At 41.1% G+C, this 26,025-nt stretch overlaps 1 protein-coding gene across 8 annotated transcripts in view; it reads left to right on the top strand.

Moving 5' to 3' along the window:
• The window catches only part of baiap2b (BAR/IMD domain containing adaptor protein 2b), a 75,882-nt gene that overhangs the window by 29,304 nt on the left and 20,553 nt on the right, over nucleotides 1–26,025 (top strand). For 7 of the 8 annotated variants that reach the window (XR_013099935.1, XR_013099934.1, XM_076887752.1 and 4 more), the window contains exons 4-7: nucleotides 1,674–1,760; nucleotides 16,393–16,454; nucleotides 17,355–17,426; nucleotides 18,636–18,773. Coding sequence is in view for 6 of the 8 variants with exons in the window: in XM_076887752.1 (XP_076743867.1) it covers nucleotides 1,674–1,760; nucleotides 16,393–16,454; nucleotides 17,355–17,426; nucleotides 18,636–18,773 (359 nt within the window). In the remaining 2 variants the exon portion in view is untranslated. The remainder of the gene's footprint in view (nucleotides 1–1,673; nucleotides 1,761–16,392; nucleotides 16,455–17,354; nucleotides 17,427–18,635; nucleotides 18,774–26,025) is intronic. The other variant, XM_076887753.1, reaches the window with a different exon arrangement.

The following is a 26,025-nucleotide window of genomic DNA, read 5'->3' as shown; positions in this document are numbered from 1 at the left end:
GGGTAAACAATGTTTAAAATGCCCTCACGTTATTCGTATTACATGGCACTGAATAAAAAAACAAAACAAAAAAACAATACAAATATTCATATTTTATATTTTTCATGTTTCATTTCTTCTCATTGTATTTCCACTTCTCCAAAGAGGCTGTTATAGTTTCATAATTATTATTTTTTAAATATACAGAATTACCTTTTGGGATGGATGCAAAGTGCCTTTATGCAGTACGACTGATTTCAGGCTGAGTTTTCCTCCTCCACTCATCTGTATCACACTCACAACCCACAAATAAACGATAAAATAAAATAAAAGTTTCAACATCAACACAACAGACAAAGTCATCATCAGTTTCAAAGAATGGAATAAGATCCTTCTCACGATGGTTCCTGGAGCCGAGAGGCTTTTCTCACTGAGCCTAGACTAACTCATGTGACCCTGGCTGAGTGAATAACCAAGGGACAGATCTTCAAAGTCTTCATCACTACAATGTTGTGCAGCCAGAGACTAAATATCACCAGACTCTGATAAACTAGACCAGTTTAAATGGGAGTTGATATTTCGACTTAATGTGATGCAGATCTATAACTGATGACAGGTCAGGGTAACTGATGGATGATTTAATTTTGGAACTGTATCCAGAAAAAAGATCAAATAAACAAAAGTAGCAGACATAAAATGATTCTGTGATCTCTCCATACCAAAAACCCGAGCTCTTTCCCCTCCCCTCAGTTCCTGCTCTCTCCGTCACGCTCTGTGTGTGCTCCGTCACATGACTCTATTTCCTCTATTTTCTGAGTGCTGCCTACTCCAATCAGAGAACGTATCAGATGATGATGATTAAAAACGTATAAACCTAAAATTTAGATCAGTGGGTTGTCGGTTTACTTCAATGTGATGTCTACTTGAAAACTGCATTGTTTTCACATTTTAGACATAAGATTACTGTATGATGGGAGGAAACTAAGAAACAAACTCATTGTCAATATATAGCCCAGAATAGAGAAACCTTTTTTTTCCCTTTATGACCTGAAAAAGAACCTTTGTGCAACTTACAACAAAATTACTTTTTTTAAGCATTAAAAATGTTTCTCCTGGTAAATTATAAATAAGGAAAGTAATAATAAACGAGGTAAATAGGAAATAAAAAAGTCAATTAAGAAGAAGAGAGTCTGTTGGTTTCAAAATGCCCACATTTCAAATTTGGAAATTTACTGAGTGATTCTGCTGAATATAGGAAAACTGTTAGCTGGATGGTATTCACTTTGCAAGAAAACAAAAAACATATTACATTTTCTCTGTTGACCCAGAATCTGACCAAAAAAGAAATCCTTTAAAACTGATTAGAACAGGGAAGATGAACAAATAACATGTTTGTTTTTTTAATTTTCCTGTAATTTGGATAAACTAATCCTTTAAAATAGATTTTTCCAAAGTAGTTTGTGGTGAAAGGTTGTGCTTTGCTTTTTAACCTGGCAGTCTTGAGATTTCTGTTTCCTGTAGTTGCCTCCATAGAGCTTTTTCTTTTCCCGCCTGGTCTCCATTTCCGCCTGTCGATCTCCCAACCTTACCTCTCTGGGGGAGGGGAGGGTTGTAGGGGATGGTTGCAGAGCTGAAGAAGACATCATTTCAACTCCGCACCCTTGATCTGATGCCCAATGCTTCCATGTTTCCAGGTGTCACATATGCTGCAAAGGGCTACTTCGACGCTCTGGTGCGGATGGGCGAGATGGCCAGCGAAAGTCAAGGCTCTAAGGATGTTGGTGAGTCCTTGTAGTGGCAGTAGCACCCTTGATGGGGTACAGGGGGGTTACACAAGCAGATGGTGGATGGGATCGTGCTGTAGGGCAGAAGCAGCTGATGACCAACCTGAAATTGGACACACACACCCAAACACACACTCACAGATGTTTTTCTAGCACTTAAGTGCTTCAGAACGTTGTGTAAATCTTAAAGATGAGCGTTAGCCTGTCTTTTCCTGCACTTCAGAGCTTATTTGATACATTATCACCTCCAATTCATACAGTGAAACACATTCTGGTTCGAGAAGAATTAATTCTGCATGATTGTCACAGCTTGCCCATTTGGTTAATCCCTTGTTTCCTCACATTCCGGAAAGATAAAGGCTTTCCAGTCACTTTTTTATTGCACCGCTGTGAGCGAGTAATAAATTTACAAATTTGTTTGGCATTTGGTATTCACAAGAGCGCACATGGCGAGGTGGATTTGCTTTCTATTCATAATAAGCCCTCAATATATTTACAGTGCTAATGAAAAATCTTCCTGTTTTGAATGGCGCTTCCAGCAAGTTGTCAGGATAAAAATTTCCCAGCTCCCTTTGCTCTCACGCAGCGTGTCGTCTGGTTTCGGTTGGATCAGCTCTGGTTCTGTTTGGTATAGACGCAGCTATAGTGATAACTGGTGTTGATGAGAACTAGCTGATAGCTGTTGTATGAAGCAGGACAGCACTGTTATAATTGTAGACCAGGTCACATGCCGGGGCGTGTGCAGAGTCTTTGTTAGTCCGGGATTGTGGAGGCTTCTTCTTTCCTTCACCTTGATGGGATGTAAGATAGCAGGCGTGTCCTGAATCAGCAGAAAAGAGGAGGAAGAAAGGATGGAGAGATGGTTAGAGGAGTGTGACACAGACATATCTGAGGTGACTGAGGAGGATATAAAAGCTGCATCCATTATTCATGTGAGGACCTTTTTTGGGGGCTTCCTCGCATTTCTTCTGGAGCTACATCTTTTCGCTTTTCCTCCCTTTCTCTCTTTGAGCAAATACCGGGTAGAGCTCCAATATGAAAAGCTCTTTTCTTTATCTATTCGGTTTCGCCTCCATGATTTTTTTATGTAGTTTGAATCATTTTCATATCACACTGTTTTAGGGTTGAATGTTTAAACATCCAAGCCGGTGACTAACTTTAAATATAAATCATTAAAGCCACTTAAAAGTAGGAGGAAAGGCCTTTGCACACCAAGACTATTTTCATCATGAGTAAATATTTCTCCCAAAATGTCCGTCACAGTGTTTTGCAACTGTTTGTAGGAGTCACTTATTGTGTATATATGCAAATATGCACTACACATGAACGCTTTTCATACATTAGAGATGATTCTTTTTAAAAAATGCAAATTTTTGACTTTGTGTGCAAACTCCTTAACAGGACATCCCATCATCCATCTCTGCATCCCCATTTCCATCAGCTTGGTTGCTCTTCTGTTTGCCTTTCATGCTCTCTGTCCTCCACGACTGTGCTTCTGTAGTCTTTTTGTCTGCATGTTTGTGTTTCTTTTTCAGTTTCTTTTTCTAGCAGCCTAACCATGACTCAGCAGCCCTTTAACAACTCAGCAGAACTTCCCTCCGCCTCCAGTGAAATGACAGACTAGGCTGAGCAAAATGGATTGATGCCGTCTCTGCATATCAGCAGCGCTCAGAGCGGCTGTGGTCTGTGCAGAGCGGAGGGGGAGCCCTTCTGACGGCGGTTATTGCTTTTGTGGATTCTTTAGCATATTCCATTACTGGTGTTAAGCCTCACGGCTTCACTGAATTACCTGATGAAAACAGAAGAAAAATGTAGTTTGTGGATGATTCTGCAGTCACTCGGTATGAAGTGTGCAATTTATATCAAAGTTCTCCCAGTTAATCCATAGATGACAGTGTCTCAGTGGGATTTTCTTTTCTGCAATAGAAGTAGACAAATATGAACGTTTTCTGGAGATACTGAATTATTAAAAATACATGAGCAGGCGATGAGAGATAATTATCCAATTTTTCTCATTAGACCAATTCAATGATACGTTATAAAGTAAACAGCCTCCTTTTGCCAGTTTTGCCGGTTTTGCTCCAGAAGAAGCCAGAGGAAACACTGAGCACCATTGTTGCTGCATAATGTGGAAAAACTCCCAAGCCTGCCAGCTTATTAATTAACAGATAACAAGGGTTGTGCGTTTGGTTTTGTGTGTGTGACTGAACTAAATTTCCTCAGCTGGCACATGTCTGTAGCTGTGACCGGAGCCACGAGCACAGAATCCCAGATAAGCAAAACTGTGTGTGCGTGTTTGCTGGGGATAATCACTCATCCAGGCCTTTACCACAAACTTCATAATTAATGAGGAATGAAGGCAGATTTGTAAAATCGTCCAACTTGTAATTGTTCCTTTAATTGGGTTTTGTTGAGGAGAAAATGTGTTGGCGCCGTGGAGCTGAAGTAACAGGGCCGAACTACAGACTGCTTCAACTCTCAAAGTGAAATCTGGCAAAAGGCTCCGCCACCTCCGACTGTACTCTCTGAAACAATGTAATTAATCACAGCGCATTAAGATGAACAGCAGCTAATGGCATTAGCACATGAGCAGAGGATGGAGAGTTGCATGTGACAGGGTGAAATGAGGAGGGGAGTGAAGTCGGGCTGAGAAATTGACCTTGATGGTCAAAGAGAAAAATTTAATGTGGGATGGAAAAAGCACTGGACTGTTGATGAATTAGCTCACACATTAGCAGCTCTGATCTTATCCAGGCTAAATGGATCACTGCCGTTCCTCTTAAATAAAAGATGGCGCGAAAGTTGATCATATTAGACATTATTGAACAGCTTTAAGTTACAATAAGTGTCCTGTTTGTGGAAGATCTGATGTTTTAATGAAATCGTGAATGAATCTTTGAGGCTGACGTTTGCAGTTTGAGTCTGTGATAGTTTTTCTTGTCCTGTAATTGTAAATGGTGAAATCCACTTTGTCAGATGGCGTTTGTGCCTAATCATTAAGCACAAGGCATTTTATAGCAGTGGCACCTGGTCAATACTGGTTGCCTGTCCTAAGTTGGTCTGCAGAGTCCACTTGAGGAGGCTGAAAGGGTGGAGGTGGGCTAAGTCACAGGTAAGTCAACCATAAAAACCACTTGGTTAGATTAAGGCATTGAAAGTTACTTATTTGGTGAAATTTAGTGGTTTGATTTAAAAGGCACCCTGCACCTTACCCCAGGTGGCAGCAACCTTCGACCAGTACCATAAGTTGCTGTAGGACCGTGTGGACAGCCTAGCTTCAGTGTGGCGAAGGAACTAGTTCCTAACTGAAACTTCTGTCTGTGTATATTCCCAGTTATCCATTTCATGGTAACCTGTAGATCCTGAAAAGATGTTTTACCTCTTCAGAGCTTAAGAAGCCTCTTAGATGAGAGGCGGAACAGCTTAAAAACCTGAAGAAGTCCAGCTGTGGTTTTTTTCAAGCTCTGAGGACTTCTACATGGGTTTGCTGTTCTGTTTCTGGCACTATCACCAAACAATGACTCGTAAAAAAAGCAAAATGTAAGCCTTGAAATATAAGCATACAGCAAAAAAGGTTGACTTAAGGATTTCTGGTGACACCAGCGGTAAAATAGTGTTGTGGATTTCTTCTCCTTACTGGCCACTTTGAGCATTTTACACCAAAAAACATGTTCATTCATTCATACAAGGCGTTTATCCTTCACATACAGCATTATATATGGAGTATATGGATGTTCACACACTGATGGATGCATCAGAAGTGATCGTGGGTTCAATATGCTGAGTGAAGCTTCGATGTCTCAGTGAGAAGCTGAAGCTGCGATCAGTGGGAGACCGCCTCTACTATTTGAGCGTGAGTCGCTGAACTAATCCAGCCTTTACCCGTGAATAGCGTTACAAAAAAAATGTAATAAGGACTAATGCATGTTTCATAATAAAGCCTCAATCTGCTTTTCAACCCATTTTCAGCACCAGTTATTAACAGCAGAGGTTTATGAATGTGTCAAACTGCAAAAGAAGTTCTAACACAGAGATGCTCACCACGGTGTTTTTAAACTAAACACTCTGGCAGCTTTGTGTGTCACTTAAGAAGCAGCTGTGGAGACATGGGAACAGTTTAATAGTAGACTTGAGCTGCCGACACACAAACACATACTCATAAATAGACTTATTGTACAAGCAAACACCCTCACATGCCAGAGCAGGCCATAATCAAACTGACTAAAAAGCAAGAAAGCATTACATGATTATTATCCACTCCTGCAGCCTTAAAATAAACTGACACACATCTCCACACGGGGACAGAGATGGACCGTGTGGTGTCATACATGCTAAACAACACATGAGAAACTGTGACAGGAAGAGGAAATGATGCACCGCTGTGCTTCATTCACTTGTTCTTAATTTACGCGATGCTGTCAGAGTTTGAACAACTGCTCTGCTGCATGACTCCCTGTGAGGAGAGACGAGATACTCCATGACTGCAGAGTGGAGTGTCATCCCACTCATCCTCTCCGCTTTCACTACGCTCTGTGTCTGCGAACGCCCCCGCTTTGATGTGGGAGCTCAGGCAGCCCTGGGAGAACACGCCGACTCTGCACACATTTCTAAAAATAGATTAAGTGAAACGCAGCGACTGGAGCTGCTTCAAAGCAGGAGGAGAGAGGAGCTCGGCGCGCGAGCCGCAGCCCAAACATGGTTCGCCGGTGATGTCAGTATCGATGAAAATGACATTATCCTTCTTCCGTATACTAAATATGGGCATGGTTGTGAGCAAAAAAATAGGAGGCTCCTGCAGTTCCGGTTCCCCTTTGTCCATATAAGGTCTCTGCCATTCAAATGCAGCGTTAGGCAGGGATTGTACTCACTCAGGTCTGTGCTCAGACACAAAACCTGCTGGAAGCATGAGGAAAAACAGCCCTTTGGCTTTTCTTATCGTTTCCTGCAGTACAGCTAATTTAAAATCAGCAGACTGTACATCCAAACCCGCATTCATTAAAATCTACTTTAAAATCTCGTCATTACTCAGGCTTTTCACGTATGTCTTACCGCAGGTAGAACATGGAGCAGGATTGTTCAACAAAACAGGATTAATATCATGAGCCTTATAAAAGATGACCTCATTAAAACTGTTCTGCTCATACAAAGTCTGCTTGGGGTGGCAGCAAATGGAGATGAGATCCAAAAAGACATCCTATTCAGATGTTCAAACTACCTCAGCTGTCGCCTCCTGATGTGAAAGAGCAGGAGCTTCAAGCCTCCTCTGGATGTCTGTCTTTAAGGCTGAGGACAGCCAGTGGCAAAGATGCAGCTTCATATGTGAGGGTTTAACTGTAAATCGACTGGTAGATCAAAATCAAATCAAAATTTATTTATATAGCACATATTAAAAGAAGCTTTGCCTTCTGGCTCAGCTCTGTCTTCGCTTGGATTCTCTGGTACATTTACATCACCGCTGATGCCGCACCGGTTCAGCTCACGCTCCATCTTTTCATCACTCCCGTGTAAGACCTTGAGATAACTGAACTTCACCGGTTAAGAAGTCTTCCCTCAGCTCAGACAGAGCCACAAACTGTTCTCCAGCATAGATTCTGATCCCGGGTTTCTCACAGTCTTCTCATGGTAATGTTCCGATGAGGCCAACAGAGCAGCATCATCCCCCATTCTGTCTTTTTTACAATTAGATTAGGACATTATTTTCTAAAGCACTGATTTATAGCGCTTTCACTATACATCAGCTCTTAGGTAGATTTTTATATTTCTGTGTCTGTTATTCATGAAATATATTAATTATTGTTTAATTCCATAGTAAGCACAAAGACCTCATGATTCCTGACTATCTTCCACCAGAACTCCAGCTCACTTGGGATGCGTGTGAGCAAATTATCGTGGTGTATCCGCATATTTTATGCTCTCATTTTGTTCCTATTCATCAAATTAAAATCTATCCCGTGTCTTCTCATTGCCGTGGGCTGAGCACTCTGTAGCATAACATCCATCTCATTAAATCAATTTAAGGTTAATTTAGATGGCCAAATTTAAGGTCCAGGAAACAATTACCCTTTGGATGATTAATTCATTGCAACACATATTAGAGAACTGTGTCGACCTTTAAGGCATATTTCTCCACTTCAGCCAACATACTGTTAAAGGATAGCACGCTTTCACAAATGGGAACAGGGCTAGATGCAATCAGTGACTCAATTAGGCAACGGTGGGGGAGAATGTAATTCTGACGGGTCAGAAAGACAAAAAAATTCCTTCCTGTGGTTCAATATTCATCAGCAAATTTCACTGTATAATTTTCCCCTCATTTGTCTCTCAAATAATTAGCTGGTGTTGCAGAGGGAAGTGGTTTGAATCGCCTCTCATGCTGCACAGCTGGATGGCGGCAGCAGAAATATGAGCACTCGCTCTTTGAAGCAGAGGTAGAGAAAACAAGATGAAAGCAATAATAAAGGCTCGTAAAGAGGGACATGAAAACATCATTTGTGACATTCTAAGGCCATCGCTTAGGGAAATTCTTCCATAATATGCACAACTGGTGTCCCTCCAAATGTGTCTTGCTTGAAATCTCATGCTGCTCAGCTTTAGGGAAAAAAAAGCTGTTGACCCCAGTGTAACCCTCATTTTTCTGATCCAGCAAAGGCAGAATTTCCCCTGAGCTTCAGCTCCAATCTGAATTCAGCCAACATTCATTCTGCATAGAGGGGAGAAAATGCAGCAGAAGCAAATGACCGTGTATAACTTTAAAAATCATTGATTGCAGCATTTTGAACCATCGCTTGACGTGCAAAGTCAAAACGAAAGGATATTACTGGAGTTTACACTCAACTGGAATGATGAGGGACACAGCACAGGATGATAAATCAGTTAGTGTTTGCTTTCATGCCGAAGCGAGGACAGTTTTCCTTTTTCTGTGGAGAGTTATAATTTTTTTTCTCCTGAAGGTCTTAGTACATAATGAAGTAAGTACATCCCATCTCATCCCAGGGTGTCTGCTACTGCCCTTTAGATGTCCTTTAGATACTACTGATGTTGCAGAGATGCATTAAGGTATACTTTGGCACTTTAATGAACCGGATGCAGCAATTTAGTCTTTCAGTCCTCTTTTAAAACTCTAAAGAGTGCAAAGAGCCGGGTGGTAGGGGACGTGGTCGAGTAATGCTCTACACTGCACATAAACGATGGACATAGTCACTGAAATTTCCACATTTTGAAGAATTAACTTTAGCATTTTAGCTGCTGCTGGAACCTGGGGACGGGTCATAGGGGCAGCAACGTAAGCAGAGAAGTGCAGACTTCCTTCTCTCCAGTCACCTCGTCCAGCTTATTCAGAGGAGCTGAAGGTGCATACTCTCCAGCATGTCCTGGGTCTACACCGAGGCCACCTCCCAGATGGGCATGTCTAGCACACCTCGCCCAGGAGGAATGTTTGTCAGGGTCCTGAACCGCGTCAACTGACTCCTTTTGATGTGGAGGAGTAGCAACTTTACTCTGATTACTCAGAGTGACTGAACTCCTCACCCTGTCGCTAAGTTAGCTGGAAGCTGTCCTTTGGAGAAAGCTCATTTCCACCGCTTGTATTTGTGATCCCATTCTTTCATTCACTACCCAAAACCCGTGACTGCAGATCAAGGCGGGCGAGGCTTAAATGCTTACCTGCCAGCACAGCTGTGCCACCAACTTTTAAGCCTTACCAAAATCCAAACTTATGTGTGATTAAAAAAAATAATATTTGATATATATTCCAAAATATATACTATATAAATATTTTGGAGCTACCCTCTTGTCGTCATTGCCAGTCGTTAGAAATGCACAGGTTTGTCAGCCAGGAGACTGCTGTTTGTGTCCTGTCTGGTAGCTTCATGATTTACATTTTGTTTGGCTTTGTTTTCACTTCCTCAATCAATCGGACTAAATTAGGACAGAACCAAAGCACGCAGTGTTCCAAAAGGGCTTAAGATACAGTTTTTGTCAGCTTTTTTTCCCTAACTGGTGATGTAACCGAAAACCCAAGTGGCTAATCTGCGACTGGGTACCAAACTATCCTTCCTCTGCCCGGACATCACCAGAGCAGAGCTGCCCTGCTAATTTAACTTCCCTTTACTGCTCCTGCCTTTGTCCTCATGTCACCCCAGGTGGAGAGGGAGGATGCAGAGAAACAAAAAGAGGAAGAAACAAGAGACATGGTGAAGAGAGAGATGCAGAAGAAAGAGCAAGGAAGGCGAGACAGGAAGCGATGTGCTCCCGGCTCGTTAGCAGCTTCCACCCAGTCTCTTGGCAAATCAAAACCAAACTGCCGAGTGAGCACAAAGGCCGGAGCGCCGGCACTTTGATCACCTCCACCTGCCCTTCATTAATACAACCCACTGCAATTCATCAGCACTTTAAAACAAGCTGTCTTGTCAACAGTGAGCTGGACGTCTTTTTGGGTGTCAGTCAACTGACAAAAAAGAGATCAGCGAGGGATTGTGTAGTGATTAATTTAGCAAATGTCTCTAATGGGATGGTAATGTGGCTTTAATAATGTGTTGGACTATAAAATGTCCTTGAGCTGTCGCATTGTCCTTGATGTGGGTAGTCGGCCAAATGGTGACTTAATGATGCTGATAATAGAGACTCTGATCTGAGACACTTTTCATACATGCGAGTCGTTTCGCACAGGAAGCTGTTGTTAGGCTCTTGATGCCTGTCTCCTCCCAGGCTTGTGGGATTTTCTCTTTCTGCGTGTTTATCCATTTCAAAAACCGAACATAGTGGCACTTGTCAGCTCATTATTAACTTATTGTCACCAAGCTGTAGCATGAAGCTGTCAATGAATTCTCCTCTGTCATGCCTTTTTAAAGCAATGCCCCATTTAGTGGAAGAAGAGATGTTTATAGGCTTGAAATCCACATTATACCCTGATTCCCACTGTCGCCTGTGCCTCAGTGTGCTAACTCTATACAAGCACACAGAGCAAATATATCTTCTTTTTCTTTATTTGTACATTTCTCACTGTGAGAAACGATTAGAGGTCAGAAGTAATGATTTAAGATGACACAAATTGTGTTTACCTGCCTGGGTCTCTGTTGATTTGTCGAAATCCCATCCACCACTCTGTGCCTGCGTCTTTGTAGCAGCTTGCATCTTCTGCCACAGATGATCACTCTTCATTTAGCACCCCATCAGCCACCACGTAATGATTATGTATAGCCAGTCATTCCTATCGATCTCCTGTAGCTCGATCGCGCTTTTAAAAGATTCATTTTTCTTTCCGATAAACTGCAGAAGCGAAGACGTCAAACAGCCCAGATCTAAGATGACATGTTTACACTCACTTCAGCGGGATTTGTGCCCTTATTGTAATTTATAAGATGAAACGCAGTGACAGCTTTTAACATGTCAGCTTGGGTTTTTACTGCCGGTGGAGTGCAGGATTATAGCTGGACTACAGATGCACCAAAAGTTATGCAGATTAACTGCGAGTACAACAAAAAAACTTGTTATTACTTTGTTGTCAAGTGGATACTTAAAATCTGAATGCTAAATCAAGCATTGTTACTACTTCTGGGGAAATTTGCACATGTTCTCGGGGGTGTTTATATGCACCCTGATGCAGCCGGTGTTTAGCAAAATTAAAGACCCAGAAGAGCACAACAATAACGGTGTCAATCATGTGGCATTGTGGAGGACAAATCTCCCCGCAGCACCTTGTACTCCCTTCACTGCAGCTTTCTGGGGATTAGAGCTGCTTGTTTGCTTTCAGCCTTCTATAATACAGTCCCTGCAGAGATGCACACTACATAAAACACTTTCCTTCATATGGCCATTAACTGTGGCTCACTCCCTCCTTCTCACTCTTTAAAGCCCAGGAGCTGCATGGAAAAGTAGCTGGGGTAATAAACCCAGATGTTAGCGCTGCCCTTTGGTTGCCCAAATGAGTAATGGGCTTGTTCCCACCCTGCAGTCTGAACTGCTCTTACTGTACATATCCACTGACAGAGTGTGGTTTGGCAGTTGAGTCACTGGAGTGTTGAGCGAACTGTGATTGCTGCTTTTTTTCTTTTAAAATCAACTTTACTCCACTTTTGGTTTCTCAGCATTTATGAGTCATTATTTCTCAGCCCATCTATGTTGAGCTGTTGTGTTTTTCTCATGTGTGCTGTAAACCTTTGAATCTCACTTAATTGCTTTTGAGCATTAGGTTTTCATTTGTTAGCTAGATGTGTCCTTTTTGTGTTAATTTTTCCAAGAACAGCATGAAGGAACAATGTCATCCTAGGTGGAAGACAATGCGACTAACTGTGAGAGTGTGGCCTGCTTGAGTCTTGGTTTGTGAGAACATTTTGCAGACAAAAGCAGCGATTGTGTATTTAATCTTTAATTGATCTGGACCTGCGTGTGCTGAGTGTTTTACTCCCTTTTAAGCCTCAGATGTTGTGATCGGCTCTGATTAACAGTAAGCAGCTTACTTCTGCCGGGTAGAAGTCCGATATTTCACAATGCAAGGTGGAGAGATTTTGGATTAGATGGGTGCAATTAAACAAGAACATCCAGGAATTTGGGGATTTTCCAGGTGATAAAAGCCTGTGGGTCAAAGCCACAGAGGAGCACTGTGAGACCTGTTGGCTCTTTAACAGTTTTTTTCTTTATTACAAGTTGGTTTTAATTTTTTGACCCTTGTTCCCATTGGCTGTAATAGTATTGAACTTTGGCAAATGGATCAGGAGATGCCTTTCAAATGTTACTTATTTATAGAAGATCGGTGCAGCCATACTGAGATCTGCTGTTGGCTTTGCACTGTATAGTGTATTGCTGTTTATTATTGTGCTGCTTGACAAATAAAACACCAGAACACCACCGTAACTGAAGGTCTACCTCTCAGTAGAGCATATTTAAATTCAAATTCAAATTTTATTTGTCACGTACACAGTCATACACAGTACGATATGTAGTGAAATGCTTGGACAACTGCTCGTGACCTAAAGAAAACAAAAAGGAAAAGGCTATGAATAAGATAGGAAATAAATATGAAAAATTAAAAAGGGTAAATTTAACTAAGAAGGAATAAAATATAAATTAAGGTTTAAAAATGAAATAACTGTACAACACAAATTAGAATGAAGGGTAAGGTATTTATCAGATAATTTGATAAAAGTGCCAATAAAGGCAATAACAGCACAAATGTAGTTAAGCTGTGTGGTTCAGTTTTTGGTAGCAGGCTGCAAACTTGCTTATTTCTGCTGTAAAGTTGAATATTTAAACGTAACCGTCTCACTTTTAGAGCCTGCCTCAAGTGGTCATTAGAGGTATTGCAGTTTTTGGCACATATGCGTTGCTTCATTGTTCAGCTGCTTGTCTCTTACTAAATTGCAGACATTGTGGTGATAGTTATGCTCCCATGCCAGCTTGTTATCAGTCAGAACTGCCCTTGAAGGCATAAAAGCTCAAACGAGGATTTATTTATTTTTATATGCTTCAGCAGCTGGTGGCAGGGCGACCTTTCGGTCACCATCTGCTGCTCTAAAGTTTAAAGTGAAGTGAATGTCTCTAAAGTTAAAGTGAGATGCTCTCAGTATGTTGATGTGGAGACTGAACTCTGGCCTGCAAGGGGATGAGAATCAGAGAGAGAAGTCTTCCTCCTCAGGGACAATGAAGAACAACGTAAATTAGCCTGCAGGTACATATTTAAAAACCCAGAAATATGACCAAGGCCAGTTCTTTAAATGTTATTACCAGCTGAGAGGCAGTTTTGTTGGCAGTGAGGGAGGAAGTATGGAAACTAATGTCTGAGGGCTACCTGTGTGATTTAACACACTCGTTTCTCTCTATTTGGACATTTTCTGCTAATATATGGTGAGAAATTCTGAATATTTTCTCAGAGGGAAATATAAAGGAAAATGGCCAGAAATGAGAATAATAGAAATAAATTAACAAGGAAGTTGAATCCTCCCCAAGAATCTGATATTTTGTTATATTCTAGAAATGAATGCCCCTTTAATTGCGCCCTCTCTTCAGTATTCTGCTACCCCCCTCTGGCTGAAATCAACATTGGTGCAGTTGTGTGTGATAGAGGTGCTTGAGTTCAGCCCGGTCGCCGTCGCTTGTCGATGGCCAGCGGCTGTTTATTAATGGATGGGATGGGAATGTGCGTTGGGTGTCCTCCAAGAATCAAAGGAGAGTTTTGAAAGTACACATCAGTGCATTTATCTGCCTCGCTGGCCCCAACGCCCTATTCGCCGGCAGTCAGACACTTCCACAGCGTTATAGCCTTTCGGTGCATTTTCATAAGGAAGCAGGAGGCTTTAAAGTAAGCTGGTGCGTTGGATGAGAAGGGCTGTGGGCTCAACTCCCCTGTGTGGCTTTCTGTTCTGCATGCATGAGTCAGGTTTGCCTCGTGTGTGACATTGGAGTTTTGTGTGAGGTTAAAGGGCAGCCAGGATGACATCTTGCAGAAGTTAAAATCTTGTACTGAGAAACTGGTGACAGCAAATTTACAAAAGAGGGATGTGCTGCACGGCTCTGATAGCTATTAGCAAGAAAACAGAAACCATTTACTTTGTGTGTTTTGTAGGACTAATAAGATTACCTTATTATACTGACAGTGACAGGCAGAAGCTGTTGCAAATGAAGCAAATAGGGGAAAGTAGGGAAGAATGACGGCAAGAAAAAAGGCTGGTATTGACCTCAGCTGCTATACATCTATCTGAAATACTCAAGTTATTTAGCAGAAGCTTGGATGCAGACTTAAATCCAGTCCCCTTAAGTAAATATAAACTTCTTTTCCTTCCACCTCTGCCCCCACCTCCTCCTGCTCCGACCTTTCCTAAATCCCCTCTATCTCATCTGCATGAACACAGCACTTCCATTAAGCCCATTAATCCTGTCCAGGCAGCCCACTCTCTGTGTCCCCTCTGACTGTCCACTGTCCGGTGTTCACAGGTCTACCAACACACTCGCATACACCCTTCGCTCAGACTCACTTCAAGTCAGCGCTGCAGCGGCGTACATTATCTAATGTCAGCATGCATTATGCAGGAGGCAGATGAGTGACATTAATATATATTAGTGGGTTCATTTGGAATAAATCGGGTGCTTTATGGTGCCGCTGCAGCTGTAAGATGTACTTTAATTTAGGCTTTTTCATAAAATACCAAGAGCGGTTTACTTAGTGTCTTATATTATTAATATTATATTCTTATATTGTCTAAGAAAAGGGAAAAACTTCTGTATTTCCAAATATTATGGTAGATGTGCAATAAGAAACTGCAGTACATGTACAGGATGTTCTATGAGATGTGTTTGTTTTTATAGATGATTAACTATTATTTTCTTAAGGCATGTGAGAATATTAGGTTTCCTTTCATTTATAGGTTATATATAATGTTACTAGTACATTACTTTTTAGTATTAAAGTATATTACCTTGTTTGTAGAGCTTCACTGATGCTGGGTTTTTGAGGCAGATACTGAAATTTGAGAATTTACAAAGCATACAAGTAGGGATGCACTGATCTGGGCTGATGTTTTAAAAAGTGCTTGGATTCAGATAAAAATATGTTTAAAAAGAAATTTGTAATTTCACAATTTTTTAAAATGTAGCCAATCCAAAATTATTGATGAATATCAAAAAAACAAAATTGCCAGTATATCAGTTTTTCCCTATTTACGTGTGTTGATTTCCATACGCTGGACAGTATTTCGTTGACAAACAAGAAGCCGACACGAACATTTAAATAATACATTTCACGACCAAATTAATACCCCAGTTTTTAGTCAGTCCTAACATCTGCATGAAAAATCCAGTGTCCGTCTGAGCTCTGGTGATGCGGAGAGCACGTAGATGGTTTGTAAGGGCAGGGTCAGACTAACTGCCTGTCTGAGTGTTTTTCTGTGTGAAATCTTGTTGTGTGTCTCATTTTTCCTGGGGTAGTTTGATCTGTCACTGTCTCTTCAGGTCTCTATCCCTCTGTTCTTTGCTCAAACTAGATCTTTTTGTTCCTTTTTTTGTTTTTTGTTTTTTTACAATGCATTGCGTATTCAGAAGAGGCAGCATGTAGGTATCTTAAAACAATGCGCACCTCCCTGGCTGCATGAATCATCCTTTACTTTCTACTTAGTTTTTTGTGTTTTGTTTCGTTCTCTATTTTTAGCTTTGATTTCTTTCTGGGGTCTGCTTCTTGGTGTTTCCCCCTGTTATGTTGTAGTAATACATATGTCTTATTGCAAGGATGAAATACTAAAGATTTTTTCTTTTACCATGCTGTTCCTGTGTGTTTCTTAGCAGTAGTGTTGTAAGCTCTTGGTAAAAGGGAAATCCACATACTTTCAGTAGGTTTCTTGGTTAACACTCTTATTTTTCATTCATTAGCGCATATTTCTCGAGTGCACTTTTAATTTTTGTCACTGTTTTGAGTTTCGTCTGCTTCGTCGATATCACGAGCTGTCTCATTTTGTCCTCTTCCCTCGACACCGTACACCTGTCTCTCATCTGTTTTGCGCAGCTGCATGGTCTCTCTTTTTGCACGATGTGTGTTGCTCTCACACAGAGTTTGAATGATTTAATATCGCTATCTTTTTTCCCTCTCTCCCTCCCCTCCCTTCTCTCTTTTTGTTTATTGTCTTTCTTTGTCTTCTCTCTCCAGGGGATGTGCTCTTTCAGATGGCTGAAGTGCACAGACAGATCCAGATCCAGCTTGAGGAGATGGTGAGCATGTGGTGGTGGTGTTGCTAAAATCAGCAGTTCTTAAGCCTCGAGCCAGACGGATTGTGGGATGGTTGCTTTGGAGTCACACGATATATTTTAACATTTAATACCCAGCAGGACACACTCCCTACTGTACACGAGTAGCTTCTACTGTAAATCCAGTTTCTAATGGCAGCAACTCTCTTTATTTGCTATGGTTTGTTTACTGATACTCTGATATGTAAATTACAGTCATTACAGACTGAAAACATTCTCATTTCACTTCTCCAAAAGGTCTTTATTTGAATCTAGCAAAGAGTAAATTGGCCAATTGTGGCAACATTAGAAGGAAACGCTCAGTCAACAAAAAGAAACAGCGAGGAGCATCCTGTCTTTAATGTTTATGCAAATTGTGTTAAAGGGTATTTTGCAACTGGAATCCTTGATCTTTTGGATAATAGGTGTCAAAGATTCAAGGTAATAATGATATTTTTTTGTGCAGTGGTACAAGATGCAGATTAGAAACTGAGCAAATATTACATTTTTATGCAAATATTTCATTCGGTGCTGACTCTCAGCAAGTTAAATAGAACTTGGGTTATATGAACATATCCAAAGGAGAGAAGGAAGGTCACAGTATATTATGTGCAGAATCCAGTCTATACTGTCCTGTGTTCTCTCAGCTTATACGTGCACACAGGCAGCAAACTCGGTGCACACTGCCAGACACCCTCCTTTATTTGCATTGTAACTGGAAAAGTCTCACACTTCACGGCATTCCTCTGCACCAACACTAACTCATGAGTGAGTGACGTTCCTGTTTTAAAAATAATCTGCTGTGGTTGATCATGTGACTGCTTGAGGTTTCAGTGCATTTTGTTGTTTCTTGCATTGTGTTTGAGGCTTTTCTGTGTCTTGCAGTTAAAGTCGTTCCACAACGAGCTGCTCACAGAGCTGGAGAAGAAGGTCGAGCTGGACGCGCGATATCTGAATGTGAGATTCCCTTCTTCACAAGTCACTAAACTGTGCCGCTCTGATGGGCCTTTCAGCCTCTTCTAGCTTATTGTTTTGGTTTGGCTACACTGTTGCTGTTTAGTTCAAACGCATCACTTTGAAAAATACTTGCTGTGTGCTGTTGGAATAAAAGCTGCAGACTGGTTTAGAAACCACCTGGAGAAACTGGTGGAGACCAAAGCAGCGCTAAAAGAAGACTAACTGATGGACACTAGCTAGCCTTTACTTGATTCAGTCAATTTCATTCATCTCTAAAATGTTGTAGACGTTCATAGACAATGATACCGTTTAGTTACGTCTACCTTGTGCTTTCCTGAAGCATTTCATGGACATTCGTTGGGTACTTCTTCATGTTTCATTTTAAGGAAAAAAAGATCCCGGCTTAATTGCATGAATTTTATGAAAACCACTTGTGATAAGAATTACTGCTTGAGGAGATTCTGATGGCATAATATTCAGATTCATTATGTAACAGGACACCTGCCCCACCACGAGCTTGAATAAAACATCCTGTTGGACCTCTCATGGGAGTGAATTTATGTGGAATACAGTAAGAACCACATTCTCATAAAATCACTGGCTCGGAGTCAAAATGCACTCCTTAATTTTCCACCGGCTTTCATCCAAACCACTGCAGCAAGTTACATAAATCACATCCTATTCTGTCCTGTGAATAGTGAGAAATTCTGGGAAACTGAGGAGTTTTGCACAAAAAGAACAAAATTAAGTGGAGGAATTTATTTGGGGTGATCTGTGTTTGGAATCAGCCCCCAGAGCGTTATGTAATGCTAAACAAAGGGTTTCTAAGCACTCTTGGAGGGCTTTTGGATGAATGTCACTCAAATATGTTTTCAAAAGAATGCTTTAATTTGATTTGCATGTTCCTTTAAGTTGTTAGGAACATATTATATAATGCATACTATTGACATGAACACGCTACAGTTGATGTTGTGATACATACATGTGATACACAAAGAAAAGAAAAACATCCGATCAGGAAACAAAATATTGGGAGTGAGGAGGAGAAATAAGAGACCTCAGTTCTCCTGTCTCAGTGATGCAGAAGCTGACCACTTGTCAAATAAATGTCTGCCTCTGTCAGTGTGAAACATCATCTGCTGATGCTGACACGTGCGAGCAGCTCTGCTGTGCCCCTGCTGACTTTGTGCTGCCCCCCTTCCCCTCCAGGCTGCACTGAAGAAGTACCAGATGGAGCACAAGAGCAAAGGGGAGAGTTTGGAGAAGTGCCAGGCAGAGCTAAAGAAACTGCGCCGGAAGAGCCAGGGCAGCAAGCACCCGTCCAAATATGGGGACAAGGAGATGCAGGTCAGTGTGTGAGTGTGTGTGTGTCGGTCAATGTAAATGTGTGCAGCTTCTTCAGTGGATCAATAAAGAAAAAAGCAGATGTCTATGGATCACCAGTATCCGTATGGCTATCTGCAGGACCTCTTTTAAAAAAATGCATGGCAGCATGGCTACAAATGCCAGTGCCAAAAAAATGTGATCCGGCTGGCTTCAGGCCAGCATGTGGCGCAGACAACCTGCCAGTCAGCTTCTGCTGAAAATGTCTGTTTCACATAATTCACTCCATCTTTATTTCAGCAGTGTCAAAATTCGAAACGCCAACAGAGACTTTTAGTGAACTCGTGCTGACTTTTCAGTCTAACACATTCAGCTCCTCCTGGCTCACAGATGCTTTCCCTCCTCCTGATGGGATTTGAGCCTCAGTGCGCCTAGTAATCCGTGACTGCTGCCGGTGCTGATGGGATAGGACGTGCTGAGCTGAATGGGATGTGGCCCCCGACCGTGCATTCGTGCTTTGTGTACCCGGTCTCTGAGGGGAAGTGGAGATAGCGAATGTTACCACTCAGACAACAACACACAAATTTTAATTGAGACTGGAGTTTTAGTGTAGATCATAAAACAGTAGATGCCAACAGACATAGTAATATTTAGTCTACTCCCCAATAGAGTAGACAAAATAAAGCCATGTGGGTTTTAGACCTACCAGACTGATGATTTGGGTAACGAGCATTATCCTGTACATGCTGTTTAAATGTTGCCTCTAAAATGTGTATAAAATACCTTAAGAACCCAAATAAAAAGTCTATGGGAAAAAAGTGATGAAACTCTTATATATTATACTAATAAATCAAAGAATCTGTAGAGATGTTGCACCTAAAGAAAAGATCTGACAAAGCAACAGAAGCAAAATAGATGCTGATGCATAAAAATTGCTTATGTCCTGCTAGATTTAAATTTCTGTAAATTAAATTCAGTTTTATTTATATAGCACCAATATAATATGAGCCATGTTAACCAAAGCTAACATGGCTATGATCGCCGGTGTTGCACCAGTTTAAGAAAAAACCAAGCATTATGATAAAAGGAGCTTGACTACATCTATTTGGTAACTGTTCAATGCACTCCCACAACTTTTAATAATTTATCTGTGTCATTAGTTGCTGCACTTATCGGCGTTGCATAATATTTGTTGACAGTATCTAGGCCAGGTGAATGGGTTGAGTGAGGCATATTTCTCTCGTGTCCCGGTAACTGCTTGAGCGGAGGCGTGATTAGACGGTGCAAGTCTCTGCGCTCTCATCTGTAGGTGTTGCAGTGACACATGGTGGGCGTGCCCTCTTATACAACCTGCACAGGAGATGCTGCTGTTAGCTGCTGTGATCTGACAGGCTGATAGAGAGTGAGGATGCAAAGGGAAGGAAGATGATATCCTTTTATGTTCTTATGCTTCTTAGTTAACGTTTGCACACGTATGCAGCCTTATATAGGTTAGCCTTAATTGGCTTCAATCCGGAAATCGCTTTTGTTACAGCTGCAGCGTCATAAAGTCAGTTTCAGGCAGATTTTGCTGTCTCCACAGCTGGCTGTCTGCTTACTCAAATGTCACACACACTTGTTTATGTTTGTATATTTGGGTGTTAGCAATATGCTGAATGTATGATTGATGGACCTCTGAAGCTTATATGTGTTGTCAGCACTTACGATATCAAATTAAACTCAGTGTAAAGGGGAATATGGGGCTTCATCTGCTGACAGCCTGTCAAGCACAAAACAAGTACTCACCTGCAGCTGCACTGGGTAAAAACAGAGGTTCACACGTCTCTTTAGAGGTAATTTCTCTGTCACATCAGCTATTGCTGTTTGAACAGAGCACTGGTCCAAAGTATGTATTGTAAGTTCCCTTCCCCTGAAATGTATTACGGTCATTGTTAGCTGACTTGATACTATTTAGAGATCAGTTCTGGTCCAACTTACAAAAATTTACAGAAAGAGAGGTCATCATATATCATGAAGTCATACACAATGTGGTTTTAACTTATTGTTATACTGCAAAGAAAACAGGGATCAGAGGCTAAAAAGCTAATTGTGCAGCACATATAAAGGCTGAAGAAGTCGCCCTGTGCTGCTCTGTGGGAGCAGCAGGGGAGGTAATTATTGTTTAGTTGTTAGTGTTGCCGCAGTGGATGGCTGCTGGAGCATGAAGGGGGCGGCCAAGTCGGTCGTTCCAAAAATCGATACGGGGGGCTGGGTGGGGGGGGTTCAGCTGCAGCATGAGGAACACCAGCACAGGGTCTGTCATTCCCTCTGGGCCTTAATGTATTATTGGGTGTGAAAGCTCCGAGCAAGAGCAGCCACGTCTTCACCTTTTGAGTATGCTAGCATGTACTGTGGACCTCCTGACTAGCCTTAGCACAGTCAGAGGGCAACAGCATGTTTAAAAAGCCAGATTCTTGTTGTGCATCATAAGGGCTCTCGTGGGAATCAGGTCTTGGCAGGAACAAGTGACACCAGGCAAAGGTGAAACACAGATCTGCCTTTTTGTAGCATGGCATACAGCAAGGATCTGGGTGTTTTCTGGCAGCAGCAAGCTTGAAAGTTTGCTTACTTCCTTCCATGAAATGAGGCCATCACTACAGCATCCTCCACTGTCTAACTTTTAATTAAATGATGGCACAGCTCACTGGTGCCTTCTAGAGCAGCGAGGAAGAGAAAACACAGATTAAAGTAACTGCCGCTCGTTCCTCCAGCTCAAGACTGATGTTAATATTAAAGCGGGCAGTTCTCAGGGGCAGCAAAACTTCTCTTTAAGCACAGCACACAGTCTGATGTGTTTGTTATTTGGACTCTAGGTTTAGGTTATGCTCATTAGAACAGTTTTATTCATCCTCCAGTTTAACATTATCATGTTTCAATGGAAAGAATATCAACATCAGTACTTCACATTATGATTAATGCTGCAAGAGTTACAAGGTCAGTACATTTGCAGAATCCCAGGATGATAAGAAGAGAAATAAAATGTTTTTTAAAAAAGCTGAATAGAATAAAAAAGAAACCATTTTCTTCTCCTTTGATATTCATGAACTCTAAACTCAGGAAAACACTGAATATAAAACAACATAACTGAATAATCTTCAGTAATTTAGCAACAGTTGTATCGTCATCCTGTCAAATATGAGCGTTAGTGAGTTGTTTTTATTTTAGATTATTGTAAATAAATATACTCTGTGCTTTTTATGCTAGTTTTTACAAAACAAGACTGACATGGCCTTTTACTACTTTTAGAGACAGTACTAGTAATAAAAGTATTTGATGAATTTGCATTATAATTAGCCGTAATCGAGTCGCACTGGCACTTGAATGAAGTCTCGTCGGTGGTCTCTCATCAGCGCAGAGCCATTTCCCTTTATACGCTTGTTCGACTCACTGCGGTCTCCTAAATCATCGATGTCCTACTGAGAAAAATACACCAGCATGCTTTTCCACACTTTTCTGAAGAAAGTCTCGTCTTTCTGAGATCTCTTCTGTTTGGGGCCAACTCTGAATCTTCCCACACTGATTTCAGCTCGTCCATTTTATGTGCAGCTTACAGAAACTGTGAGATGACCACGCTTAGGACACAGATCGTTCGTGTGTTTCATAAAGGGACAGAACATATCTGCAGACACTTGTTTAATGCATATTTCTGCATATTGAGCAACGATGTCACAGATATTCACATTAATCAGCAGTAACACCAATCAAAACTACAATCTCATCATGAGAGGAATGCGAGGCTGATGAGAGGTAAGTGAGAACTGTGCATAGTTAAAACCTTTTTCTTTGTTTCTGTGTGTGTTTATTTTTTTATGGGCGTCTTGTTGAAGATAAGAGGAAGTCAGCTCGTAGCCAGCTTGGCTGTGATTAATGATCTCCCTCTGCCGCTTGTGTGCTCTTGTTCTTCACGTGTAAACACACTTAGCTGGCTCCATCAGACACATTTCTGCGTTACATAACCAGGCTCAGTTGATAAGTCGCTTTAATGGAAATGTTACGAATGGAAAGAGATGCGGTTGTTTCTACATTTATGTGCCGACGCTTTTTTGTTGTGATCATTTCAGATGCAAAGAATAGAATCGCACCCTTTGCTCACATTACAATACTGATTTCTGATCAGCTGTAAAACAGACACCAAATATAGCATGAAATACAAATAGGTTATATACTGTAAATGTAATTATAGTTTAATAACTCTGAACCCTGCTTGTTAGATATCATACGCTACTTTCTGATATCCGAGTTCAAAACTATCCTGCTAATATCCAAAATTACAGCATAAACGGTATATAAACGATGGGCATAGCAACCACGATGTCACCCTTTCTGTTTTCAGCTATAAATTTACACCTGCTGACTTCGAGGGAATTATATTTGGATGATTTCTAACTTAAAAAAAAAAAAAACATTGCTTGTGGCTAGGTCCATCTTTTATGTACCGTCTATAGGATCAACTCCCTTTTGGGGATTTTATTATTGTTATTATTATTATGTTGTTGTTGTTGTTGTTAGAAGTCTGCCACATGTATCTGATAACCAGGTTTTATTTGAAACACATATGCTGTAGGCCTTCTACTCATGAAGATGGGACCTTACTATTTGGGTTTCTTATGACTAGGATCAGCGCTGAGACATCAAAATCAATTTCATTTTATTTTTATGGCTGGCAGGCTCCTCTGGAGGGAGTTAACACAATAGTCTGTTATTACTTTCGCCCTTTTGGCAGTTTGCGTTTACTTTCCTCTCAGTGAGACACAGAAAGCTTTAGCTGTAAGAGCTGGATGTGGAGGTAGTCTTTAACCTCTCCATGTAATGAATGAATTTACCTACAGCCGTACACTGCTTAACATCCCTCTGCGCAGCTCGGTGTCATTTTGAAGAAAACGCTGCAAACGGTACCGATAAGCCTTTTGAATGGCCGTTTCCACCACAGACAGACATGTTTCATACTCAGCAGAGTTTTTGCACCAGTGATTTAGACCATCTTTAATGTGAAAACTCGGTGATTACTTGGACACCATCTCCCTCTGTGCACAGGCCTTAAATGCTGATCGGGCTCACTGTCAGCAGAAACCAGAAGCAGTGTTTGGCCAGATTTATATTTGTGTAAAGGCGGAGCTTTTGGGTGAAGAGTGGCTGATTGGCAGTAACATGAAAAGCAAGTAGGAATCTAATTAGGGCTCCATATCTGAGGGTGATCAGGCTTAATGTAGTGAAGCTGCATGAATAATGGAGAAGGAGCTGTGGTGAAGAAATGCACTTGGATGTGCAGTATATCAATTATCCAGGGATGCTTTTATAAACATTTGCATCCTATATTCCATATACGTTCCTTTCTCATGCATATGCAATGGCAGCATAAGGATTATTTAAGATATAACAGAATTCATGATCTGAGAGATTACATTGACATACTCCTCGTTTATTCAAGGTTTTGGTCTTTTCGAGGAGGTTAAAGTTTTATTTTGATTCTTCTACTGTAGCTACACTTGATTTTTCTACTTGTCATTGTTTCAGCCTACTTAAATGTAATTATTATTACATTATGCAATATTATTATGATGATGATAAACCAAAAAGCTGCTGTTGCCAAATATTTCCCCCCTTCCTTATACAGTCTCTTTAGATAGATCAACCATGTGTAAGTACAGTATGGCTTTTTAAACTAGGTTTTAATACCAGACCCGTTATAACGCAGTACGTCTGCAATAAATCCTAAATAGAATAAAGAAAATGAGTTATGCCCCAAAACACATTCAGGGACTACAGTTTAGTCTAAGCTTGCAGCCCTTTATGTCTACATGCTGTGAGTAAAGGATCTTAGAGGAGGAAGGCTTTAGGCTTCAGATAGAGGAGACCGGTTTGCCAGCTTCTGCTAATTAAATGTCTCCTTTTACGTTTTTCGGTTTCCTTTTGAGTTCACATGGCATTCTAGGAAGATGACATAATCACGAGGAATTCAGTAAATAAACAAGTGACCTCCTCGGTAAACCGCAGATTTATTTCCTGTAACTCTTAAAGAGTAAAATTCTCAGGAAATCAGGCAGAGAGCTGACGGAGGGGGAAACCGCTCCGTCAGTCACTTCCCGGTGATTGACTGCACCCTTCTGGCCGCTCTAACCTCGCGACGGTCGGAATGCGATACCTGCAAGCGGCTCCACCTCCGCTGTTTTTATGACTCATGAATGGCCTTCATCTTCCTCTGCTGCTGCCACTTTTTTGTCACCATTTATTATTCCAGTGTGGGTGATTGGTGCATGTTCAGCCTTTGTTCGCCTACATAAACAACTTTGTTTAGTTCTAAGAGATTGCTCTTTTCTGCTAAATAACCAGATTCAGCCACATGAATGTCTTTATTGTGTAGCACTGAGTTTTACCACCTGCCTATGAGGAGTGCACAGAGCACATTATTCACCCCATCACAGAAACTGGGTGGTGAAAAAGGCTCATAATTAATGGGTATATGTTTCACTTTTGGAAAAAAGGATGATTTTAGCATGAGCAGTCGTGCTTTCTGTCTTTGGTTAAACTATAGATACTTGTAGACAGTATCTTACATAGTATCCAGTTTTTAACAAAAGAGTTGCTTTATTTTTGTCAACTTTTAAGCCACAGTGGATCATCTCTCTTCATTTCATCCTGTCACACAAACCCTCGACATGTCTCCCTTCATTACATCCATGAGTCTTCTCTGAGGTCTTCCTCTTTTCCATCTTTAACACGTTTTGTCCAGTATATCCACCCTCCCTCCTCTGCAAATGCCCAGACCATCTCAGCCATCCCGCTCTAACTTTGTCTCCAAAGTAACGGATGCTCTTTTACTAATATTTTGTTTTCATTTTAACCGGAAATTGGTGATAATTAACATAAAACTTAGACGTAGAAGAACAAACAAAAAGTTGGCTGAACTTTGATTAAAATGCAAAAGAAAACCAAGCTTGTGTCTCTTCGTGTGGTAGGATTTAAACCCCCAACCAGAATTTAAATAGTTCAGATGTCCAAAATCTTTGTAATATCAACTGTCAAATATGTCACAGGAATAGATTATATGCATATTTTTCATGACTGCACTCAACCTAGTCTCCGGCACAAATGGGGCTCTGTGCTTCCAACTGTAATCACTTTGTAGTGAAGAGTGAAAGGATGAGATTAATTGCTGGTTGTCTGCAGCTGTTGCCACATCTTACCTGTCAGTCGGGGTCTATTAGACTCATTAAACACCAACACCAGCACAGACAGC

The sequence above is a fragment of the Maylandia zebra genome, linkage group LG8 (assembly GCF_041146795.1).
Source record: "Maylandia zebra isolate NMK-2024a linkage group LG8, Mzebra_GT3a, whole genome shotgun sequence".
Lineage (NCBI taxonomy): Eukaryota > Metazoa > Chordata > Actinopteri > Cichliformes > Cichlidae > Maylandia > Maylandia zebra.
This window is presented reverse-complemented; position numbering and strand designations above follow the sequence as displayed.